We start from the raw sequence: 23,857 nt of genomic DNA on the forward strand, positions 1-23,857 counted from the left end.
GAAGTGAGGGAGGAAGCCATGGTGGTACCTGGGGAAAAAGCATTCCTGACAGAGGGAACAGCCAGTGCAAAGGCAGAAGCATGCCAGGCAGGCTCATGGAACAGTAAGGTGGCTGGAGTGGCATGTGTGAGGGGACAAGCAGAAGCAGATGTGGACAGGGGGCTGTGGCAGACCACAGGGGCTACACAGGCCCTCACAGATACTCTGGCTTTTACTTTGAGAGAAACAGGGAGCAAATGCAGCATCCAGAGCAGAGAAGTGGTCTGTTGACTAATTCAATAACTTCTTGAGTGAATGGAAATTCAAGCACCATGATAGAGGGAAACACAGGGGGTCTAGAGGAGCTGGGGAAACACCAGGGAATAAAGGAAGGCTTCCCAGAGGAGGTGACAAGCAGGAGGAATCCAGAGTGTGGGAGGAGCCTGAGCAAGCCATAGAGGTCTGGAAGAACTGCAATAGGGAAAGGACTACAAGTTCCATAGGTCAGCAAAACAGGGTCTATGGGTAGGGGACCTGGGCGACAGGGTCAGCAGAAGGAAGACCACAGAGGTCCTAGAGAAAAAAAAAAAAAGGGAAGCATCTTGAAATTCGTCCTGAGGCAATGGGGGGCACGATGAAGCCTGAGCAGGAGCGTGGGCCTCGGTTTTCCCAAATGTTGAACTGCACCTCCCAGGGCCCTCCTTGTTCTGACAGGCTAAGCTTCCAGGGTCCTAGGCCGAAGAGACACACAGACCCAGCTCAAGTTGCTGCTTTGTCACTGATAAGTTGTGTGGCCTTGGGCAAGTCCCCTCCCTCTCTAAGCCTCAGTTTCCCCATCTGTAAAATAAAAATAACAATAGCCCCTGCCTACCACGGCTGGAGTGAAGATTGCTTGTGCCTGGCACGCAATAGGTATCTAATATATGCCAGGTGGGTTCATATGGGCTTGGTTCGAGGCCTTTAGGAGCTGGTGACCCAGAGGCTGTCTGGGCTGAAGGAGGCGAACCTCACCTGGGACGTGTCATGGTTGAAGATGACAGCGTTGAGGTCCCCACAGTTGTAGTGCTTGATGAGGTCCTCGGTGGTGTAGGGCGCCTGTAGGCTCCCAGCCCGCACGCTCTCATGCTGCAGCAGTGTCTGGTTCAAGGCAAACAGCACCTGGGCAGAGGAAGGACAGAGGGGTAAGGGCTGTGCTAGGGTCCCTGGCTGGCCTCGAGGCCGACTCTCCTCCATCTGGACTTCAGGCAACAGGCGCTGAAACAGAGAAGGTATGTGGTGTCCAGCCTAGCTGGCTCAGCCTGAGCGTGTCCACACTTCCTGCTCCTCACTCACTGCTCTCTGAGCATGTTAGCCCTTCTCAGCTCCAGCCCTTTGCCCATTAAGGCCCGCTCCAGTTCTGAGTCTCACATCTTATCTAACAATGCGGTGAAATGAGAGACCTTGTTGTGTCTGAATTTTGGAATGATAGGTGAGTATTTTCTTTGACTCCTTTGTTTTCCTGTGCTTAAGGTATGTTCTAGAATGAGCACAGACTCATTTTGTCAGGAAGAGCTCCCCCAAGAAAGCAAAGGAAACAAATGAACAAAAACAAAAATTCCACTTAGATGTCAAGGCCCAAATTAAATGCCACCTCGTCCAGAAGACTTCCTCAAGCTAGGACAAAGCACTTCGGGGCTGGCCACTTGAGTCAGCACGTGCTTCCCAAGGCTCCTCTGTGCTCTGAGGCACCTTGCAGGGCCCTGGGGTCACAGCTGGGCCCCAGCCAGACCTGTCAGCCATCAGGATCACCTGGAGTGCCACACAAAGACCAGATACCCAGGTCCCACCCTCCGGAATTGCAATCTCTCAAGTGGGGCTTGTATTTTTAATTAGCTCCTTCAGAAATTTTTTTTTTTTTTTTGTATTTTATTTTTTCTTGTTGTTGGCAATGTACACAACAAAACATACACCAAAGCAACAATTTCTGGCAGCCCAACTACGTCTGGCATTTGAGGCCCATGGCCTAATGGAACATGGCCTACTCGAGGATCTGAGAGATGACCTAGCCCAAGGCCTCCATTTTAGATGCGGAAACTGAGGCCCAATAAGGGAAAGGGACTTGCTCAGCTCCTCGAAGCTGGACTGCAGCTTTGCCTTGTGTGACTGCACATCCCAGATGCTTTCGGCCAACAGAAGGGAGGAGCCTGACCATTATTTGAGCTCTTTAGCCTCGGCATAGAGGGAAATGTGATGCGATCCCTTTGCAGAAATGCCAAGAGGCAGTCGCAGGCTGCCTGCCCTGCTGTTTGCCCAGTCCCTGCCCATCCATCAGTTCTCAGTCAGGCCCTGTTCATTCCGTCTCCACGATGTCTTGGACGACTGTCCCCAACCTCTCAGGTAGACACCAATTCAGGCTCCAGCATCTCATGCTGAGTCTGCTCCAACATCACCCTCCTATCTCCCTCCCTCCAGACCCCCGGCCCTCCCTCCTATCCCATGTCCTTCTGCAGGAGTCATCTTTATAAAGCACCAATCTGATAGTTTCTTTTTTTCTCTTAAAACTTTCACAGGGCCCGCCTGCCCTAAGGGCCTAGCTCTTCAGTAGATCCTCCAAGCCAGTGACCTGGACCCTGCTGTGGTCTCTAACTTCATTTCTTAAGCTTCTCCCATACCTCCAAATACCAAACTACTGAGTAGTCTTCAAACAATCGTCTGCCTCTAAGCCTCTGTGCATGCCATTCCCCATGCATGGAAGAACCTCCCCCTCCATCCTGCAAATTCAGACTTGGCCATCCAGGCTCTGCTGAGATGTCGTCTTGGCCATGAAACTTCCCTGACAACCTCAGGCTGGGTTAGGCCCCTCCCCAGTGCTCCCAGGTATCCACATGTGGTAGAATGATTACATTAATGATTCTAGACCTTAACCCTCCTTGTATTCATGCCTTTTGCCATGGAACTTTGTAGCCCTCTCCCACTCTGATTTTGGGTCTTCGGCGATGTGACATACTTTGGCCAGCGTGATATCAGTAACCATCACAGAGACCTGAAAAACATGGGTGTGCTGCTGCTGCCTCTTGTACCTTTGCCATTTCTTTAGGCCCAGGCTGATGGAGGAGGACAGACATGTACAGCACAGCCAAGTGGTTCCAGCTGTCCCAGTCAAGGCCATCCCAGATCAGCCAGTTGCCAGCCAATTCCAAGATATGTGAGTGAGGCCCAGCCCAGACCAGCAGATACACAGCCTACACACAATGAGCTCCAGATGCATGAGAAGTAAACACTGCTTGTTGTTGCTACACAGCCTAATTGAGCAAGGCAGGTGATACACCATGCTTCCCTCTACTACACTGAACATAATATTGTGAACATTATAATTGTTGTTTAGCTACCTGTCTCCCCACTAGGCTGTGAGCTTCTTGAAGACAGGAATTGCATCATATTCATTTTTGTATCTTTAGCACTCATCACCCTACTTGGTACAAAGAGGGTATCACCCCACCCTTTCTTTAGCAATTTGACACCTGCTGTAGTCACTCCATAGTTTAAGGCTACTAGTCAAGCCTTTAAAACTAGTTCCTAGAACTTTGGCACTCAGTCTGCATCTGGGGCATACTACCACCACATGGCAGAAGTTAACACCAATTGAAAGCAGCCGCTTGGTTCAGAAACACAAAATCTGAACAGAAAAGCTCGTGAAATAACTACATACGATGCCACTGTTAGCTGCATTGACTCGGCTCTGACTCATGGAGACCTTATGTATAACAGAACAAAATGTTGCCTGCTCCTGTACCATCTCCCTGATCACTGGTACATTTGAGTCCATTGTTGCAGCATTTGTCTTGATCTGTCTCATTGGGGGTTTCGCTCATTTCTTCTAACCCTCTACGTTGCCTAGCACAATGTCCTTTTCTAGTGCTTCGTCCTTCCTGATGACATTTCCAAGGTAAGAGAGCTGAAGTCTCACCATCTAGTTGTTCTTCTAATACTGATTTGTTTGTTCTTCTGCCATTCCACGGTATATTCAAAGTTCAATCTGAAATACAGTCTGTTATGTACAGCCTGGCCAAGATACTGACATGGGCAATGGGGCCAAGCCTGTGCTCCAGAGATCAGCTCCACCCACCTCCTTCCGTTTCAGCTTCTGGCTGGGCAGCAGAGCTGGAGTGCACTGGGGTGTAGCAGCCCTGCCTGCTCCCCATAACGAGCTGGCTGGGATGAGGTCAGACCCTCTCACCCCACCTCTGGGCCTTCTCCAGGCCTTCTGGCTCTGCAGAACTGACCTGCAACCACCTGGTACGGGGTGTCGATGGCAGTGTCGTGACTGGGATGGGTCACAGGAGGCATGGATGGCCTTGTTATGTGGACATTGCTAAGGCAACGGTCACATCTTTACACACGGCACGTGCCTCGGATGAAAACGTCCATGTCGAGCTGGACTGCTCTCCTCCTCTGCGAGGCTGGGACACACAGACGTCCTGTGACACACCCTGCCCCTGCACACACCTGCTTGCTGCTGCTCAGAGTTGGCGTGGCCAAGGTACCACTTGGCCGATGGTGAGGTCCTTGGCCCAGGCAGCCAGAAAAGCTGGCTGGCGGCAAAATGGCTCCCCTGATCTTTTTTGACTCACAGAGTCATGTCCACCATCATGTGACCCTCATGGAGCTGGGAGGTGTTGCAGTGAATTTAATACGTTCATATCTGCAGGGTGCTAAGAACAGTCCCTGGCACGCAGTAAGTGCTGGATAAATGTTTGTTAAATAAAACTTGGAGGAAAATGGTTAGACCTGGACTTTCCCAGATGGGAGCTGGAAGGGACCCGTGAGGCCATCTGGCCCAGAGGGTTTTCAAACCTTTTTTAGCCATGGAATCCTTTTTGTTGTTGTTTTCTAAAGGAACCTTACTTGGAATTAAAATGTAGCGTAGATAAAAATGGAAACTTTCCTGACTGATGAAAGGGAGGCAGGCTGGGGCCTTAAGTCTAGCTGGCTCAATGCCCCACTCCAGCAAGCACTCCCAAGGCCTCTCTATGGAACCCAAGAGTGCCCTGGAGCCCAGTTTGGGAACCACTGACCTTATCCTGGGCTCTCATCACACAGAGGAGTAGAGGAGACCGAGGCCTACAATGGGCAGATGGAGTTTGCCCAACACTGCACAATAACCTGTAAGGGGAGCATGCTCTAACCCAAGTCTCCTGACTCCCTGCCCAGGACCCTTCGTGCTGCCCTGGACCCCTACACTGATATGGCTTTGTTAAATTAACAAAGAAAACTCTATTCCCAAATGGGATTACATCCACAGGTATGGGGTTAGGATTCCAACACATACTTTGGAGGGACACAGTTCAATCCATAATAGGAGGTAAGAGCTACAATGGGGAGCTTTAAGGTATTGGGCACCCGCAGGGAATCTAGTGTCTCGCCCTGATTTTTGCATGTTTTATTCATCCTGAATTCCAAGCCTGGAGCTGCCCACAGACTCCCAGTCCTTGAGTGTCTCCACTCCTGGCCACTTTAGAATAACAAGCCTTTCTCACATGTAGCCTTGGTGGCCCACTCTGGGATAATGTTTACGATAACGCTTTGACATGGAATAACAAACACCGGGAGAAGGCGAGAGCCTGTCTCTCTCTCCCTGGATGGCTGAGTGTGGAGGCCTGGCCACCAGGAGCCACTGAGCATCCCGGCGGCCCCAATTGCCTGTGCTGGTCCAGTATGAGCTGGCCTGTGGTGTCTGCTGAGTGTAGGACCAGAATTTAAACACATCTTCAAACACGGGTTTAAGATGGAGTGAGGAAGGCGCCAGGAGGGTGGGGACAGGTTTATTGTTCCAGATTCATCTAGTAAACAGTCCTGGATGGGCTGGACTGGTGAATACGGAGGGCTTGTGCTCACTGCAGAGTGCAGCAATATCACTGTGAGGCAGAGGCGATAGGACCTCCTTTGTCAGGAAGGAGGTTTGGGCCCAGGACCCCTTGGGACAGGCCTGGCTCTCAGGCTGGGTTTCTGAGGTAGGCCAATGAGTACTTCTCACCACCCTGAAGTACAGGGAAATAACAGCAAAGCCCCCAACTCACTCAGCACTGCTTACTGAACACCTACTATGTGCCAGACACTATGGTCAGTGTTGGGCACTCAGCTGTGAACAAAATAGACAAAAATCTCTGCTCCCATGCAGTTCACCTGAAAGTGGGGGAAACAGACTAAACAAAATTAATTAGTAAAATGCTAATATATAGCATGTTAGATTATGGTATGTGCTACAGAGAGAGAATAAAGCAAGAAAGGGAGAACAGCAAGTGCAAATGTCCTGGGGCAGGAGTACAGTTAGCATGTGTGAAGCGTAGAGGACAGGGTAGCTGGAGCTGAGTAAACAACGAGGGTGGTGGGAGATGAGGTCAGAGCTGAGAAGCACACCAGGTTACGTGGGCCACTGCAACGACCTGGGAAACCATCCTGCACCATAATCCTTCAGAGTGGGGATTGTTACTCCCATATTATAGATGAGGAAACTGAGGGGTTGAGAATGATGAAGTCACTAGCACAAAGGTCTACACTGAAGAACTGCAACTGGGATTTAAAATCAGGCCCAGCTGGCAGGTCCTGGGTTCTTTCTGTTACCTTGGGCCTGACCCACTAAGCCACGTCCTCTCAACCTGTGGTAGGAAGGACAGACATAAATAGATGAGTAGAGGCCAGTCCATGAGGCCCAGATTCTGAGTGGTCAGCTGGAATGGAGGAGGGGTGCTAGAACCTTAACCATGGAGCCTGGTCAGTGCTGACATAGGACAGGAAAGAGGTACACACGCCCAGGGCCGCTCGGCCATGGCGCTGAGCTCTGGCTCTACTGATTTTGTCTCTGTGTCTGCTGGCTTGTTGAATGCCTGTCTCCCTGGGTGAGAAGGACAATGCCAGAAGGCAGAGGCCTTGTCTCTCTTCTTTACTGCTGGACCTAGCTGTGCCTGGGACATTACTGGGCCTTAATAACAGAGTGAAGGAAGAAGTGAATGAATGAAATGAATGGGGCTTTCAGGAAGATCAGGACACCTTCAAGGCTTGCTGCTGTTCTAAACAAAGCCACACCCCTTAGTCCCTGCTGACCTCTCTGCCCCACCTGTCACACTCCGATTTCACTCTGTGGCCTGGCTTGATGGAACCATGCTCAGATCCCATTGTGCTGGACTTTTTCCAGCCTGGGGACCTCCACCTCCGCTCCTCCTCTGCCTGGACCCCCTCTCCGCCCACCAACTCACACCCACCTTTCACCTCTCTGTAGATGCCCCTTCCTCCAGGGGGCCTTCCCTGAACTGAAGACAGGGCAGGGCCTCTGCTAAGCACCCCCGAGCACCTGACAGTTCCCAGGCCAGGCACTCATGCTGCTGCGTTACTGTTTGATGCCTGTCCTTCCTGCTCAACACTGAACACTCCGAGGCAGGCATGTGGTCTGTCTCGTTCATGACTGCCCACCAGAGAGCACAGTGGCTGATACAGAGTGGACACTTGAGAAACACTTGTAGAATGAATGAATGAACGAATGAAAAGCTGAGTGTGTCACCTATCCTGGGACCCCCTCTTCTGTGCAGCTTGCTACCAGGACCAGTGGCTCCCAGGACACAGAGCTGGGAGGAGCTGAGCCTCCTGGGCCCCAGGGCCACAACAATCTGTCAGCCCTCTGGGTGGGTATAGGCAGCTCTGCTTCACAGGAAGCCTTCTCTGGCCTGGGGGACACTTTCTCAAAGGATAAAACTTGCCAGGTTCAGGCTGAAGGTTTATTTATTTATTCTCCTTGCCCCATCTACGGCAACAAAGTAGTGCTGACTACTTTCCTGCTTCCTGCTCAGTACTCTGAGTCCTCACGGCCTCCGGCACAGAATCCTATCTCTGGACACTGGGCTACTGAGCAGCAGGCATCCAAATAAACACAAGGCTTCCTGGAGCCAGGCACTGGGTGTGAGCTGTGAGGACGATCAGTCACCATCTGGGTCTCTGCTCTAAGGCCCTGGGCAACTCATTTTCTGTCTCTGGGCCTTGCTTTACCAACCTGTGAAATTCACTGAACAAATATTTACTGAGCACTTGTTATGTGCCAGATGCAGTACCAGGCCCTGGGAGTATAGCAATAAACCAAGCAAATAAAGATCCCTTCCCTAATAGAACAGGAGCCCTGGTGGCACAGTGATTAATGCGCTTGATTACTAACAGAAAAGTTGGCCGTTCAAAGCCAACAGCGATCCTCAAAGAAAGATGTGGCAGTCTGCTTCCATAAAGATTTATAGCCTTGGAAACCCTATGGGGTCACTATGAGTCCGAATTGACTGGATGGCACTGGTTTTGCTGGTTTGCCCTAAAAGAGCTTTTACACCAGTAGGAGGAGGCGACAGCAGACAAAAACAAGAAGTGAAATATCTACTATGTTAGGGGGTGATAGTTGCTGGGGTAGAAAAGAGGATAGAAGGTGTCTGTATTGAGGGTTTGCCATTTCACATATGAATATTGTTTTACTATCTATTATCTACTTTGTTCTTGTTGCTAGACGCTACTGAGTCACTTTTTTCTTTCTTTCTTTTTCTGACTTATAGTGATACCATGTGGAAGATTGCCATTTTAGATAAGATGGCCAGAAAAGGCCACAAAGAGGGGTGATATTTGAGAAAAGATCTGAAGGACCCTAGAGAGCTGACCATATGGATATCTGAGAGAAGAGCAAGTGCAAAGGCCCTGAGGCAGAGGCAGGCCTGATGGGTTTGACCATCAGGAGGGAAGCCAGTGTGACTGGACAGGAGTGAGCGAGGGAGAGCTGGGAGATGGCATCTGTCTCACTCAGAGACTCAGCAGAAAACAAACGATGTGTTGCCAGAGAAGTCAGTGTCAGTTAAGGAAACTCATTTGAAAGCATTGTTGAAGAGTGTTCAATGGCGGGAATATTCACAAAGGTGTGCACAGGGTTAAGAGAACCACAAGAGATGGTGGAGCACCCAGGAATTACTGCCCCTAAGCCTTTAGGGGAAGGGGAGGGAGCAAGTACCTGAACCTGGTGAGAGCCACAGCTACTGGAGAGGCAACACAGCTACCACTAGACCATGGCCTGGGCCATGGCCAGAAGGGAGGCAGGGTAGGGGAGGAATATTCCAAATTTCTTCACCTTCTGCCCACCAATGTCCTGTCAGTATCCCCCACTGAAATCAGAGCAAAGGAGCCCAGGTGACGTCGGGTCAGTCCAGGGCACAGGGCAGGGCAGGAGGAGCGGCGGGTGAACCTTAGAGGCATGGAGGCAGAGGAGTGTGGTGGTGCGGGTGGTGGAGTACAGCCCATGTAGGGCCCTGTGGGCCTCTGAGGGACGCTGGCTCCCCGAGTGAGTTGGAGGCCCCTGGAGAGCCTGAGCAGAAGAACACCGCAGTAGCTGTGGTAATAATGGAGCCTAAGGAGGCCAGGCTGAAGCAAGGAGGTCAGACTTGAAGATGAATTCAGCTCTGCCTTCCTCCTGGGTTTTTGGGTGGTGCAAATGTTTAAGTGTTCAACTACTAACTGAAAGGTTAGTGGTTCAAACCCACCTAGAGGCACCTTGAAAAAGTCTGATGATCTGCTTCCAAGAGGTCACAGCTTTGAAAACTCTATGGTCTGCACCCCCCCACCTGCACCCCACCCCCACCTCTTTGTCCTTTACTTTGCAACACACAGGGCTGCCATGAGTAGGAATTGATGGCAACAGTTTTTTTTTGTGTGTGTGTGTGCCCACCCTCCTCCCTTCCCCTCACCATACCCCTATCCCATACCCATCTCGGCATACCTCTATCACAGCCCAAAGGGCCAAGGACTCATCTTCTCGCACAGATTATTACTAGGTGGGCTCGCTGTGGCCACTTCCTCCTCCTGCCCTGTAGTGTGGGCTGGCTAAGCCGCTGCGCCTTCCTGGGCAGGCACCGGGAGGCCTGACTCACCCTAGCTCTCTTTCCTTCTTTTCTCTGAAAGCTTAGTTTCTCCACCCAAAGACCACCCTTAAGCTCCCAGTGTTCCTCTTCTGTCCTTCAAGTCATGCCAGGGAATGCTCATAAATCCCGAGCCACCCACACGATTAGATTAGCATTCTGCCGGGTAGGGAGGCCGAGGGCTGGGGTAGGGACTGGGTGGGAGGGACAGGCCTTGAGGTTTGGGGGTCTCCAGGAAAGGGGTTTATGGAGCTGTCTGTTGGTGGGAGAGATGGCTCCCTTGGCTTTCAGTTCAAGGTACTGACAAGCCTGATAGAGGCTGAAGACCTGAATTCTGGTGTTGCCAGCTCTGACCCAGGTGGGTCACAGGGTCCCTTCCTGAAACTTGAGGATGTGGGTGTACTGTTCAGCTCTGGAAGGACTGTTACATGAGCCCAGTATTTTAGAACAGTGACACACCACTGTCTTATGATGTAAACGGTTTATAATTCCAGGCACTTTACATATGGAGGCTCATTTATGCTTCAAAACAGCCCTCTGGGGTTGGTGTGATTGAGCCCATTTACAGATAGAGAAGTTAAGGCCCAGAGAATAAGTGACTCCCCAAGTTGCCCCAATGCTGGGACTACATGGCCCAGTGCCTTAGGTCTGCCCAGCCTTAACACAGCAAGTTTCCCTATACCTGGAGTCAACTATCTGCCATGAATCTTGTTTTAATCCCCAGTAACCACCTCTAATCTGCTCAAGTGAATACACGCTGGGCTGGAAGGGGACAAAATGTATTGGCAAGTCCCAGAGAATCAACTAGACTGATGTATTCTCTCAATTATAAAACAAAAGCAGACTGCTTGAGGAATTTCAAGGTGATGGAGAAGACGGAAGAAAAACAGGTAATTCTGTCTTAGTTATCTAGGCCTGCTATAACAGAAAAGCTAGAGGTAGATGGCTTTAACAGACAGAAATTTATTTTCTCACAGTTTCGGAGGCTAGAAGTCTGAATTCAGAGTGCCTGCTCCAGGGGAAGGGTTTCTCTCTCTGTCGGCTCTGGAGGAAGGTCCTTGTCTCTTTGGCTTCTGCCTCCTGGTTCCCTGGAGATCTCCAAGTATCTTGGCATCTCTCTTCCCCCATCTCCACTTGCTAGCTTGCTTTTAATCTCCTTTACATTTCAAAAAAGATTGACTCAAGATGCACCCTACACTAATCCTACCTTATTAACGTAACAAAGACAACCCATTCCCAAATACGATTATACCCACAGACATAAAAACCCAAAACCAAACCTGTCGCCTTGGAGTTGATTACGATTTACAGCGACCCTATTGGATAGAGTAGAACTGCCCCATAGGGTTTCCAAGGAGCGGCTGGTAGATTTGCACTGCTGACCTTTTGGTTAGCAGGTGAGCTCCTAACTGTGTGTCACCAGGGCTCCAAGCACAGGCATAGAGGTTAGGATTTACAACACATATTTTTGGAGGGTATTAATTCAATTCATAATAAATACCAAGTGATAAGTTAATGACAAAAGGAAAAACAGACACTGTTGGGGCCCAAGAGGAGGGTTCTCCTTCAGCCTGGGAGTCAGCAAAGAAAATAGTTTTTAAGCCAAGTTGGGAAGAATGAGGGTGGTTGAGAGAGAAGGGTGTTCAAGGGCGAGGGGCATGGAAGCACATGGGAGGAGGGGGTTGAAAAGTATCAGGAGTGAAGCCTGTTCAGAGGACATTGGTGGGAAGGGCCTTCAATGTCACACAAGGACTCTGGACTCTGCCCTGCCCACATACATGACCTTTCTCTACCTGATCTTCAGACCACAGACAAGTCACCTGTCGAGGCAGGATAGATGGGGAACCACAGGTAAGTCACTGAGACCAGTGGAGGGGCAATGATCTACATGGCAGGCAACCAGTCAGCTGTGGCTATGGTTACCATTACCATTACCATTACTGATGTTATTTTTATTATTAGATGGCTGCATCTATTTGGCTCAAAACACACAGTTTTTATTTTTCCTGCTGTCACAGACCTGCCCTGCTGATACAGCTGCCTAGACTTCAAAAGGCAAGTCTCCATTTTCGTTTGCAAAATCAGTATGAAATTCCTAGAGGGCTGTTTAATTCCTTCTGGTCTGACCACACAGCAATTACCAATTTGCAGAAAGGAGCAGGGGAGTCGCGAAGGCCCTCCAGCCATGCAGGAACCTATGCTCGGCCTGGGCCCTGGGCAGCAGCCAGGCAGGAGTGGGTACCTCAAGACGGCCAGGGTGGGAGACAAGGAGCTGGCTCTCTGGGTACCCGTTAGTGGTGAGTGAAATCACGGTACAGCTCCACGTTTGGCACTAAGCCACAGGTCACCAAGTGCTTCAGAGACAAGTTACATGTCGCAGCAGAAAGGGCAGGGCTCCGACCAGGGATCAGACCTGGGTCCTGCTACATACAGTCCATATGAAGTTCCTGTTCTGCTCTTTCAGGACATGTGGCACAGGCTTTTCTCCTCTCTGGGCCTCAGTTTATCCACCTGCCAAGTGAGGAGAATAAGATTTATCCTGCCTGCCCAGTGGTATAAGAGGCTTGAGAGTACATTCTAAAAACTGTACAGCTTACTGCTCTTGCTTGGGAGGCATCCATTTTTGTTCCCTAAGGACTGGGATAGGTCAGGGAAGGCTCCGCTGCAGAGGGTGTTCTGATGAGGGGTAGGAGATCAGAGGTCAGGTGTGTGGATTCCCTCAGTGTTTATAGTGATCAGTGCCAGGCCCTGAGCTGGGTGCTTGGCCCTGTACTGGGTGCTGGGTACTGGGCAGTGGAGCCAAACCAGCACTGTTCCTACCCTTAAGAAGCTCAAGGTCAAGGGAGTGGGTGTAGCAAGGGAGAAGGCACCTGAGGAAGACCCGCAAAGAGATGCTAAGGTCACTCAGGAAAGCTCTGGCAGAGGGAGGGACTAGGTGCTATGTGAGCCCAGCAGGAGGAGGGATTCATCCTGCTGGACCACGAAAAGGGGACGCACAAAGGAGGTGATTTTGCAGCCAGTCCTGGGGACATTCTACCACCTTTGCCATGCAGGAAAGAGAGAAAAGGAATTCCAGGTGGTGCGCACAAAGCCATACAAAGGAATGCTGTTAGGTGTCGTGGAGTCAATTCAGATCCACAGTGACCTGAGGTGACATAGCAGAACTGCCCCATGGGGTTTTCTAGGCTGTGATCTTCAGGGCAGCAGATAGCCAGTTCTCCTGAAGAGCTGCTGGGTGGGTTCAAACCCCCAACCTTTCAGTTAGCAGCAGAGAGTTTAACCATTGCACCACCAGGGTTCTTTATGCAATGGATAAAAACAAAACTCATGGCTGTGGGTCGATTCCAACTCATAGCAACCCTATAGGACTGAAAACTGCCCCACAGAATTTCCAAGGACCACCTGGTGGATTCAAACTGCTGACCTTTTGGTTAGCAGCCACAGTACTTGACCACTACGCCAGCAGGGTTTCTGGATAAAGCTGGCAAGTTGAGGGAGATGTAACTGGTTCCCACTGGTTGTGGTGCAGTATGTGGCTGGTGGAGGGAGGCAGGATGGCCTGAGCAGTGAGCAGAGACTGATTTGGAGCTAAGACTTTTCCCTGGGGCAATGGAAAGCCTCCGACGTTAAAAAAAAAATCAAACCATTGAGTTGATTCTGACTCATGGCGACAAGAGTATTGAACAACCAGGGCGACTTTAGATTTAGAAGTCGCCCTCAGGCTGCTAGGTGGAGAGAGGATTCGAGGGCCCAGACTGCAGGTGGGGACAGTGTTTGCCCTGGATCAGGAGCGAGGAGAGGAAGCCCCAGCTGGACCCGCGGCCTTTGGGGATGCGAAGTTCTTTCTGGTTAGAATTTCAAGCCCTTCCTGGTCTGGATGTTCCACTAGCAGCACCAGTTGCTGTCGAGTTGATTCTGATTCATGGTGACCCCAGGTGTGTTAGGGCAGAACTGTGCTCTGCAGGGTTTTCAATGGCTGATTTTTTGAAAATATATTGCCAGGCTTTTCTTCTGAGGTGCCTTTTGGTGGACTCCAACCTCCAGTCTTTCAGTTGGTAGGCTGAGCACGTTAACCGTCTGCACCACCCAGGGACTCATTGGACATTCTAGAATCATCCAGTTCAGGGCTCTGTCTCTCTCCCATTGCCCTTGCCCCCTCCTAATCCATCTCTGGGACTCTCGAGCCCTACCTGGGGAACAGCTAGAAAGAGGAGCTGGCCCAGAGTGGCTGGGAAGGGAAGAAGGCTTCGTGGCCCTGACGGTGGAGAGTACAGACATTCCTCCTAGGGTGCACTGAAGGAGACGGCCGCAACAACATGGCCTAAAGAAAAAACTAAAGTGCAGTCCCAACTTCTCTCTTAATTTTGCCTGTTTGAAGCCACAGGGACACTTCCTGGCAAGGGCCCTTACTGTGTGCAGGGGACACTAGGGCCCAGAGAGGGCAGGAAGGTGCCCAAGGTCACACAGCAAGCGAGGGGATGCAGACAATGGCAGGCATAAGCCATCCTTCTGCTTTACTTGGGCAGTTTGGGTCTCCTGTGGCCTCCTACTCCCTCCTTCCTCCACCACCACAGAAAGGGAAACCGTTCCTAGGCCTGAGGCAAAAGAATGTGAAACTGAAATCTGAGCCTTGGGTCTTGGGAAAAGAATACAGAGAAGTCAGACACGTTCTGGATGAGTGGAGATCTGCTTACACCGCAGATGGCAAATACTCAGTGCTCTCCGGAGCCTCCCTGTGGTGCCGCTCTGACCTGGGAGGGTGGGCAGAGTGTGAGTGGCTAGGGCAGACAAGGACCCTCAAAGGTGCTGGGGAAAGGGGCCCATGTGCTTCCAGGATCCACCATGGGTGGAGGGGCAGTTGGTAGAACCTTCTCATGGGGCCTCAGGCCCATGCTGGCATCCACTGCCCTGGCTGGCCACTGGGCCTGCCAGATTGGGGCAGGCGAGTCCTTGCTGGCCCCCACCTGTCCACAGCCCACACATCCATCCCGCTCTACCTTGACGCTCGCCTCCTCCAAGAAGGCCTCCCCTTCAATCCTGCCCATATAGGCCTTCCCGTTTGTGAGCTGCTCCAACATGGAAGTGTGGTCACAGACCAGAGATTTTTTATGCCCTGGTGTCTGTGACTCTTAGTGACCCCATGTTTTATAGCAAGTGCACATGCATGAGAAAGAGACACCAAAAACCAAACCAGTTACCAGCTGATCCCGACTCAGGCCAACCCACGTCCGTGAGAGCAGTCACCAGCTGATCCCGACTCGGGCCAGCCCGCGTCCGTGAGAGCGGTCACCAGCTGATCCCGACTCGGGCCAGCCCGCGTCCGTGAGAGCGGTCACCAGCTGATCCCGACTCGGGCCAGCCCGCGTCCGTGAGAGCGGTCACCAGCTGATCCCGTCTCGGGCCAGCCCGCGTCCGTGAGAGCGGTCACCAGCTGATCCCGACTCGGGCCAGCCCGCGTCCGTGAGAGCGGTCACCAGCTGATCCCGACTCGGGCCAGCCCGCGTCCGTGAGAGCGGTCACCAGCTGATCCCGACTCGGGCCAGCCCGCGTCCGTGAGAGCGGTCACCAGCTGATCCCGTCTCGGGCCAGCCCGCGTCCGTGAGAGCCGTCACCAGCTGATCCCGACTCGGGCCAGCCAGCGTCCCTGAGAGCAGCTACCAGCTGATCCCGACTCGGGCCAGCCCGTGTCCCTGAGAGCAGTCACCAGCTGATCCCGACTCGGGCCAGCCCGTGTCCCTGAGAGCAGCTACCGGCTGATCCCGACTCGGGCCAGCCCACGTCCGTGAGAGCAGCTACCAGCTGATCCCGACTCGGGCCAGCCCGTGTCCCTGAGAGCAGTCACCAGCTGATCCCGACTCGGGCCAGCCAGCGTCCCTGAGAGCAGCTACCGGCTGATCCCGACTCGGGCCAGCCCACGTCCGTGAGAGCAGCTACCAGCTGATCCCGACTCGGGCCAGCCCGTGTCCCTGAGAGCAGTCACCAGCTGATCCCGACTCGGGCCAGCCAGCGTCCCTGAGAGCAGCTACCGGCTGATCCCGACTCGGGCCAGCCCACGTCCGTGAGAGCAGCTACCAGCTGATCCCGACTCGGGCCAGCCAGCGTCCCTGAAAGCAGTCACCAGCTGATCCCGACTCGGGCCAGCCTGCGTCCGTGAGAGCAGTCACCAGCTGATCCCAACTCGGGCCAGCCCGCGTCCGTGAGAGCAGAAACGTGCTTCACGAGGTTTTTGGTGCCTGATTTTGCAGACGCAGATCACCAAGACTTTCTTCCGGGCGCTTTTGCATGGGCTCGAGCATCTAACCCTTCCGTTAGCAGCAAAGCACGTTAACCATTTGCACTACCAGGGGCTCTCAAACCAAACCAACTGTTGCCAAACTGATTCTGAGTCACGGTGACCCCATGTGTGTCCGAGTAGAACTACGCTCCGTAGGGTTGTCAATGGCCGTGACCTTTTGGAAGCAGATTAACAGGCCTTTCTTCTGAGTCACCTCTGGGTGGAGTCAAACTGCCAACCTTTTGGTTAGTAGCTGAGCTCTTAACTATTTGCACCACCTAGGCAGCCAGAGAGACAGACTATGCTTCAGGACAGGAGTATGGACTGCCGTGTATGCTAGCCACACAAGTAACAAACATCGCCTGCAGGCCAAGCACTATGCAGGGATTCTGGACAGACTGAGATTCATGGGCCTCAGTCTGCCTTCACTGAGGAGCCCCCTTGATCACCTCCCATGGTCCAGTCTTCCTAGTCTGGCCCTTCAGGCCCACCGTGGTCTGGCCCCTTCGATATCTCCAGCTTCAGTCCCCCTTCCACTCTCTCCCTTTTATTTTATTCCTACTTGCTGTTGGAGGCACTGCAGATGGTGAGCTTGGACGCTGAGCATCCCTCACCTGATGCAGAGCCCGCTGGTTCTGGGCCTTACAGGGAGAGGGATGACGTGTTTGGGTGGGATCTTTAAAATGCATAAATGAGACCATGGCACTCCCAGGTTTAAATCCTTCATGACTCCCCTCTGCTCCTGCAATAAGGATTCGCTTCTTCAGCATGGCCTCTCAGCTCTACTGACTGGGCCTGCCTGCCTCCCCAGACTCATCACACATCCTGCTCTCCTGGTTCTGTGTGTTCAACTCGCTGCCTTTTAATGGGCAGAGAAGGACCCCCAAAGGTGCTTCCCAGTGCCTTTGCACATGCTGGTCCTTCTGCCAGAAATGCCCCTCCCATCTTCCCTTCTTTTTGCCTCATTAACTCCTATTCATATTTCAGATGATCAAGCTTTACCTCCTGAGAAATCCATCCTTGATTCCCCAGATCAATTCAGGGGACCCTGCTCAAAGGTCTCCTATACTCTGTACTTTTTCTTCGGAATGCTAATAGCTTGTCTTCATACATTTATGTGTGTAATATTTGTTTAATGTCTGCTTATCCTGGTAATAATACTATTATTGATTGACCAACTGTTCTACGCCAGGTACTACACTAAGCCATTTACATTTATTTCATTTAGGTGCCACAGCAACCCTGTGAGGTAGATACCATTTTATAGACGAGGCACAGAGTGGTTAAACGACTTGCCTGAGTTCACACAGCAAGTGGTGGATGAGTACCTGTAGCTTGGTAATTTGGACCATGTGCCAAATAGTTTCCAAATAACTGCTCTGCAAACATGATGAGGGCAGAGACCCTGTGTGCTTTGCTCATCCTTATATCCCCAGCACGTAGCAGAGGACCTGCCACTCACAGCCACTTACCAAATATTTACTAAATGGAGAAGGGAAAGAATAAGAGGGGAGGAGGGAAGGTGAGGAGGAAGGAGTGGCTGGGGTGCCAGCTACTAGAAAGATATTCTTGGACAGCTTCTTTCTTACATCCGCTATAGAAGCAGCCTCAGGAGGAGGTGTCTTCCCTGCCCTGGGGTCCTAGACTGGGGAGCAGCTCAATACCAGCAAATGTGCTTTTCCAAGCGAGGATGGAAGGAATACTCTGAGAACATAGATGTGGAGCCAGAACTAGGCAAAAGCCTAAAATGGATCAGAACCTTGGGCTTACAAGAGCTTCAGAAATTGTGGCGTCCTGGTTTCTTTTTAAAGTATATGCCCCTCCCACCCCCACTGTAGGCACCCGTACATCTTCTTTAGAGACATGCCTCAGACGCAGGGAGAGAGGCTGGTGCAGTGACAGGGAGCTCATTATCTGCCCAACCATCCCGGACAAGAGCAGTGATGGTTCAGTGTTGAAATTCTCGCCTTCTACGTGAGAGACTCGGGCTCTATTCCTGGCCAGTGTACCTCGAGCACAGCTACATCCATCTGTCGGTGGAGACCTGCGTGTTGCTATGATGTTGAGCAGGGTTCAGCGGAGCTTCCAGACTAAGATGGACTAGGAATCTACTTCTGAAAATTAGCCTGTAAATATCCTGTGGACCACAACGCTCTAATCTGCAACCGATCTGGGGATGGCGCGGGATGGAGTAGCGCTTTGTTCTGTTATGCATGCGCTGGGGCTACCTCATGGCAGTTAACCAACCAGCCATGTCATTGCTGGGCATGGATGGAGACTACAGAAAGACCTTCCTCATTATCCCCTGGAATCTGCCTCCCTGAGGCTTTGTTTCCCGCTGGAGGAGCTCAAGCTGACCTGCCCTGCCCCCATACTGGCATCTGCCCCTCTGGAGATGGGGGCCCAGTCCCTTCATGCTTGCCTCCCAGGACACAGGAATGAGGCCCTCATCACATGTCAGGTGATTCTGTCTGCTGCCCTCCCTCTTGGCTGGGCCCTGGCCATCCCGGCTGCACCCAGGCCCAAGCAGCCCATGGTCACCGGGAGGGCTGTGGACCAGGCGGTTGGCTTGAAAGGTCACTAAGCCTGGTAGGTTTCCACCCAGCTCCTTGGCCCCCCTTTGAAGGGGATCAGGTTGCCCCACAAACATAATTGAACGAAAATATGAGAGAGAAAAGGTCTTTGTTCTCCCATTTACAGCGTCAGAAAATATGTAACAAATTAGCCGTTTATGAGGTAAGAGAACAGGGCTGTGCGCTGCGGTTGGGAGGCAGGGCCTACCGCACAAGGAGGCCTTTCAATACGCTGAGCGTGGGGGGCAGCCAAACAGGCCGTGGTTGGCCCGACCAGGACGGCTCTGCCACGGGCCTGCCCGCTTACAAGCTGGGCTGCGGGCACCAAGAGAGTGGTGGAGGGGAGGCCCTATCTGACCCCTTAGTGAAGACTTGGGTGAAGCTTAGGGAATGGTGACATGGTACCAATCGGTCAGTCCGTGGATAGGGATCTTCAAAGAATCAGGCAACCAAGAGCGCGAAGTGGGGAGTGGGGTCTGGATTCCAAATCTACCTCTGACAGACACAGCCTGCAGAGTAGCCCTGAGAACTCTCCTTTCCTTCTGTGGACCTGTTTTTCCATCTCTCACAGGAGAGGGTTGTTCAAAATGAGCTCTAAGGCTCTCTCAGCACTCTCAGGGCACAGACGGCTAGCTGTAGAAAGGCCTCTGTCTTAGTTTCTTAGTGCTGCTATAACAGAAATATCACAAGTGGCTAGTTTTAAAGTACCAAAACAAAACAAAACAAAAAAAAACCCCAAACCCACTGCCATAGAGCAGATTCCGACTCATAATGACCCCATAGGGTTTCCAAGGCTGTAAATCTTTATGGAAGCAGGCTGCCACATCTTTCTCCTGAGGAGTCGCTGGTGGTTTTGAACTGCTGACCTTTCAGTTAGCACTCAAGCGCTTTAACCACTGTGCCACCAGGGGTCGAAAAAAACAGAACAAACAAAAAACCCAAACCAAACCCGTTGCTGTTGAGTCGGTTCCGACTCATGGTAGGCCTACAGAACAAAGTAGAACTGCGAAGCAGACTGCCATATCTTTCTTCCGCAGAGTGCTTAGTGTGTTTGATACACCGGCCTTTTGGTTAGCAGCCAGCATTTAACGACTGTGCCACCAGGGTTCCTTTAAAGAACAGAAAATTATTTTCTCACGGTTTAGGAGGCTAGAAGTCTGAATTCAGGGCACCAGCTCTAGGGGAAGGCTCTCTCTCTGTCATCTCTAGGGAAAGATCTCTTTCAATTTCTGTAGACCCAGCATTCCTTGATTCCTTGTCGAGCCCCATGTGGCATCTATCTTTCCCCTATTCTGCTTGCTTGTCTCTGTACCTAAACTTCTCTTTTTATATCTCGAAAGTGAGTAGGTTTAAGACAATCCTACTTCGATGTGGCCTCATCAACATAACAAAGAAAACCCTTTTTCCAAATGGGATTACATCCTCAAATGTAGGGGTTAGGATTCCAACACATATTTTCTTTTGGGGTGGGGGTGGGGGTTGGTGAACACAGTTTAATCCATAATGGCCTCAATGGCTTTGGCCTCAATGGCCTCCCTGGTGATTTTCCTGAACCTTAGCCATGGGGAGTGGGTTCTTGGTATTGGACTTGATTTTTCTTCAATTTTCCTCCAGGGTTTGATCGAGAATTCTAGCTGAAGCATCAAGCAGAGGATGGGGTGGATAGGGGATCTGGGGTATATGTGGAACTGATAAGTTGTAGCTGGCTGAGCAGGAAATACTCCCATCAGCAGGGAGAGAGGGATGAGGATGTCTCACTTCAGGCTCGTCTTAGCCTTTATTTGCTTCATGAGTGTGTCCAGAATCAGAAAATGGGTGGAAGGCGGTATTTTGAAAGAGACTTTTTGAGCTATTTGGTTTAGCGATACTAAGAGCTGTTATTTAACACCCTTGACCTGAACCCTCTGTGCTTCTGATATCTATGATCCTAACAGTCCACAAGTCCATTTCCGCCATTTTTTGTTTTGGTGATCCCATGATTTTGAGTTTTGATTCCATGTTTGGGTCTGGCCTTCTCAGCCAGGCCATATATTCTTGTTGTTAGCTGCTGTTGAGCTAGCGCCTGACTCACGGCAACCCCATGCACAGCTGCCTGGTCCTATGCCATTCCCATGATAGTTGTAGATCGGACCATTGTGATCCATAGAGTTTTCATTGGCTGATTTTTGGAAGTAGATAGCCAGACCTTTCTTCCTAGTCCATTTTAATCTGGAAGCTCTGTTGAAACCTGTTCAGCATCATAGTAACATGCAAATCACCACTCACAGACAGGTAGTGGCTATGCATGAGATGCATTGCCTGGCAGTGGAACCCAGGTTTTCCCCATTAAAAGGCAGAATTCTACCACTGACCCACCAATGCCCCCATATGTTTCTAGGGCTGGGGTTTTCCCATTCTTTATGCAGCCACAGGGCTAGGCACATGGCAGGATGGTATTCTCTCCTGCTGCCAGTGATGGACATAGTACTCTTTCCTGAGTCATGGTGTCCACCATCATGGCTCCGCTTGAGTTTTTTTCTCTGGTCACACCAGGGGCTGAAGACTTACGAGAGCCCCAGGCCTTGAAGAGGGGATGCTGGTGAGCTCATGGGCCAGTGCCAGTCTGGTGTAAGAAATCCCGGGGAAAAGCGGGATTCTGGGCTTCTACATGAATACACCGAGTGTTTCGTCTGCAGTCACAAACACATCGCTTTCCTGGATCTGATTTTATTTATTTTGATTGGATCTTAACAGTTCTTTACAAGGCTGAAACTGAAGCCGCCTGGGGTCCCAGGGAGACTTGCTAAAACTTCAATTGCACCCAGTTTAGCAGAGCAACTTGAAAGTTAATCAGCGGTGAGGGACAATTTGCCTCATTATTTCCAGCCCTGGAATTTGGTGGCAGATGGAATTTGGGGCCTGGCATGGATGCAGTGTTCAGTGATGAACACAGCAGGCCTGTTGCCCCCTTGGTATGTCTATACAGGGTCTGGGGCTGGACAGGCCCAGATGAGGGCAGGTGGTGCCAAGAAAGATTTCCTGCTTGGGGGAGCAAGGGTGACATGTCCCCTATCCCAGGTTCAACGCCAAACCTTTAGATACGGGATTCTGAGCACCTATGCGGCCAAATCCTTTGAAGCATTTGGGGAAGCAGAGGTGGACTTGACACAGTCGCTCGAGGATGCAGCTCAGAGACACGGGGTTATGTTCTTAGAGGAGGGAGCCAAGGGATCTGGGAGCCCACCGGAGGGACACCATGGCTGACACTGACCCCATTAAGCTGCCAAAGACAAGCATGCCCCCTTGTCCTTGCTTTCCCAGTAAGGCCACCCTGACCCCCTGACTGAAAATTGCAATCCCCTCCAACCAAGGACTCCCAAGCCCATCTACTCTATTCTTTCTCTATTGCACTTACCGCCTTCCAACATACTATGTTATTCATTCATTTACCATGTTTATTGCTCATCACACTTCCTCCAGTTAGAAGGTAAGACGCTCTGTGAGGGCAGGGATGCTTGTTTTGTTCACTCATCTCAGCCCTGGCACATGAAACATGCTCAGTAAGTACTTGTTGAATGAATGCATGAATGGGCCTTGTAGCATTTTATTACAAATTATTATTTGTACTCACAGAAAAGTCCAGTGCCCCCAGAGCCCTTATCCTTTTGGCAGCAGGAGTGCTGGTGCCTGAGGAGACAGACCACAAAGTGTACCTACTCATTTTACAGACAGAGGTGAGAGAGGGGTGGTGGTCTGTGGTCACAGAGCACAGGAGGATACATTCTGGCAGCACTTGGGATGTGTCTGTGTGACCATCTGCTCCCACGGCTGGCTGGCCAGTGAGGGCCCGGCCCATGGGGCAACAGGAGCACCCCAGCAGGGAAGGAGGACCAGAGCTTACAGTAAGGTCAGGGGCTATAGGGGGGCAGTGGTGGGCTGCTGGGCTGCCTTTTTCCCCCCCAGCCAGCCCAGCTCCCTCACAGCGTCCCTTGACTCAAGTGCCATCCTACCCTACCAGTCTTACTTCCTGGCCTCCCTTGACAAGAAGGAATATCAGTAAGTGAAGTCAACAGATACCATTTATTAAGTACTGAGAACTTCACACACACACACATACACACAACCTCAATTGATTCTCCACCAAATTTTATGAAGTAATCATTAACATTCCAGTTTAAAAACAAAACAAAACTAAGGCTAGAAAGGTTGAGCAACTTGCCAAGATCACACAGGTAGTGGTGGTCAAGTTTGAGAGTGTGTATGAGTGTGTAAGTAAATGTACGTGTGTGTGTGAGAATGAATTTGAGTGTGTGCGAGAGTGGTGTGAGTGTGAGCAAGTGTGAGCGTGCAAGTGAATGTGTGTGTGGGAATGAGCACACGAGTGTGTGTGTGAGACAGGAAGAGTGTGGATGTGTGTGTGCACACACATCCATAAGACTATGTTCTATGTGTGAATGTTCGCTAGAACACATTCCCCATTGCTGCGGGCTGGGCAGTGAGGTTAATTTCATTTTCTGGTTGGTTAAGAGTTAACGGCACCCCACTGTTCCAACCCCTGTCTTTGGACACCGGGGTCCTGCCTCCTGCAGACAAGAGTGTTGGCAATGGCCCTGCCTGGGGTTCGTTCCATCCCCTCTCCTGCTAGCACAGTTTCTCCTGCTCCGAGGTCAGTGGTGCTCTGGTCTCTCCCAGCAGTCTTCCAGCTGCACCAGGGCATTGCTTTAACACAATGTGCTAAACATAGTCAGAAAGCCTGGCAGTAGCTACGCACCAAGTAGCTATTTTGTATCAGGCTCTGTGCTGTGGTGTCTAGAGACACAGACAGAAAATCATATTAGCAGTTAGAGACTCTGAATTCACGTCCATCCACACACTGTTATGGCAAGTCAACTTATTGCTCTGGTTTTTCCATGTTGTCATCTGAAAAACAGGTATAAAAAGTCTCACGTCTAGAAGTGAGGAGCTTTGGGGCACTTCTTAGAAGCCTGACTCAACTCCAGGACTTGACCATGGAAGCAGGAGTCATCGCCCCAGATCTAAAGCCGGAAGAAAACTCTGTTTCCCCAGGGCAGGCATCATCTTGGCAACATCCCTGCCAGGTAGGTACTTGGGGCTGTGCCACGCCTTGATGGGCAAAGCTCAGTCTG

General features: G+C 51.3%; 1 protein-coding gene across 1 annotated transcript in view; it reads right to left on the reverse strand.

Moving 5' to 3' along the window:
• Window positions 1–1,524, reverse strand: part of LOC135227233 (metalloprotease TIKI2-like) — a 28,836-nt gene extending 27,312 nt beyond the window's left edge. The window contains exon 1 of the mRNA XM_064279946.1: window positions 991–1,524. Within this exon, the coding sequence (XP_064136016.1) occupies window positions 991–1,212 (222 nt within the window). The 5' untranslated portion in view covers window positions 1,213–1,524. The remainder of the gene's footprint in view (window positions 1–990) is intronic.
• Window positions 1,525–23,857: the final 22,333 nt, after the last annotated feature.

Source organism: Loxodonta africana, chromosome 3, assembly GCF_030014295.1.
Source record: "Loxodonta africana isolate mLoxAfr1 chromosome 3, mLoxAfr1.hap2, whole genome shotgun sequence".
Classification (NCBI taxonomy): Eukaryota; Metazoa; Chordata; class Mammalia; order Proboscidea; family Elephantidae; genus Loxodonta; species Loxodonta africana.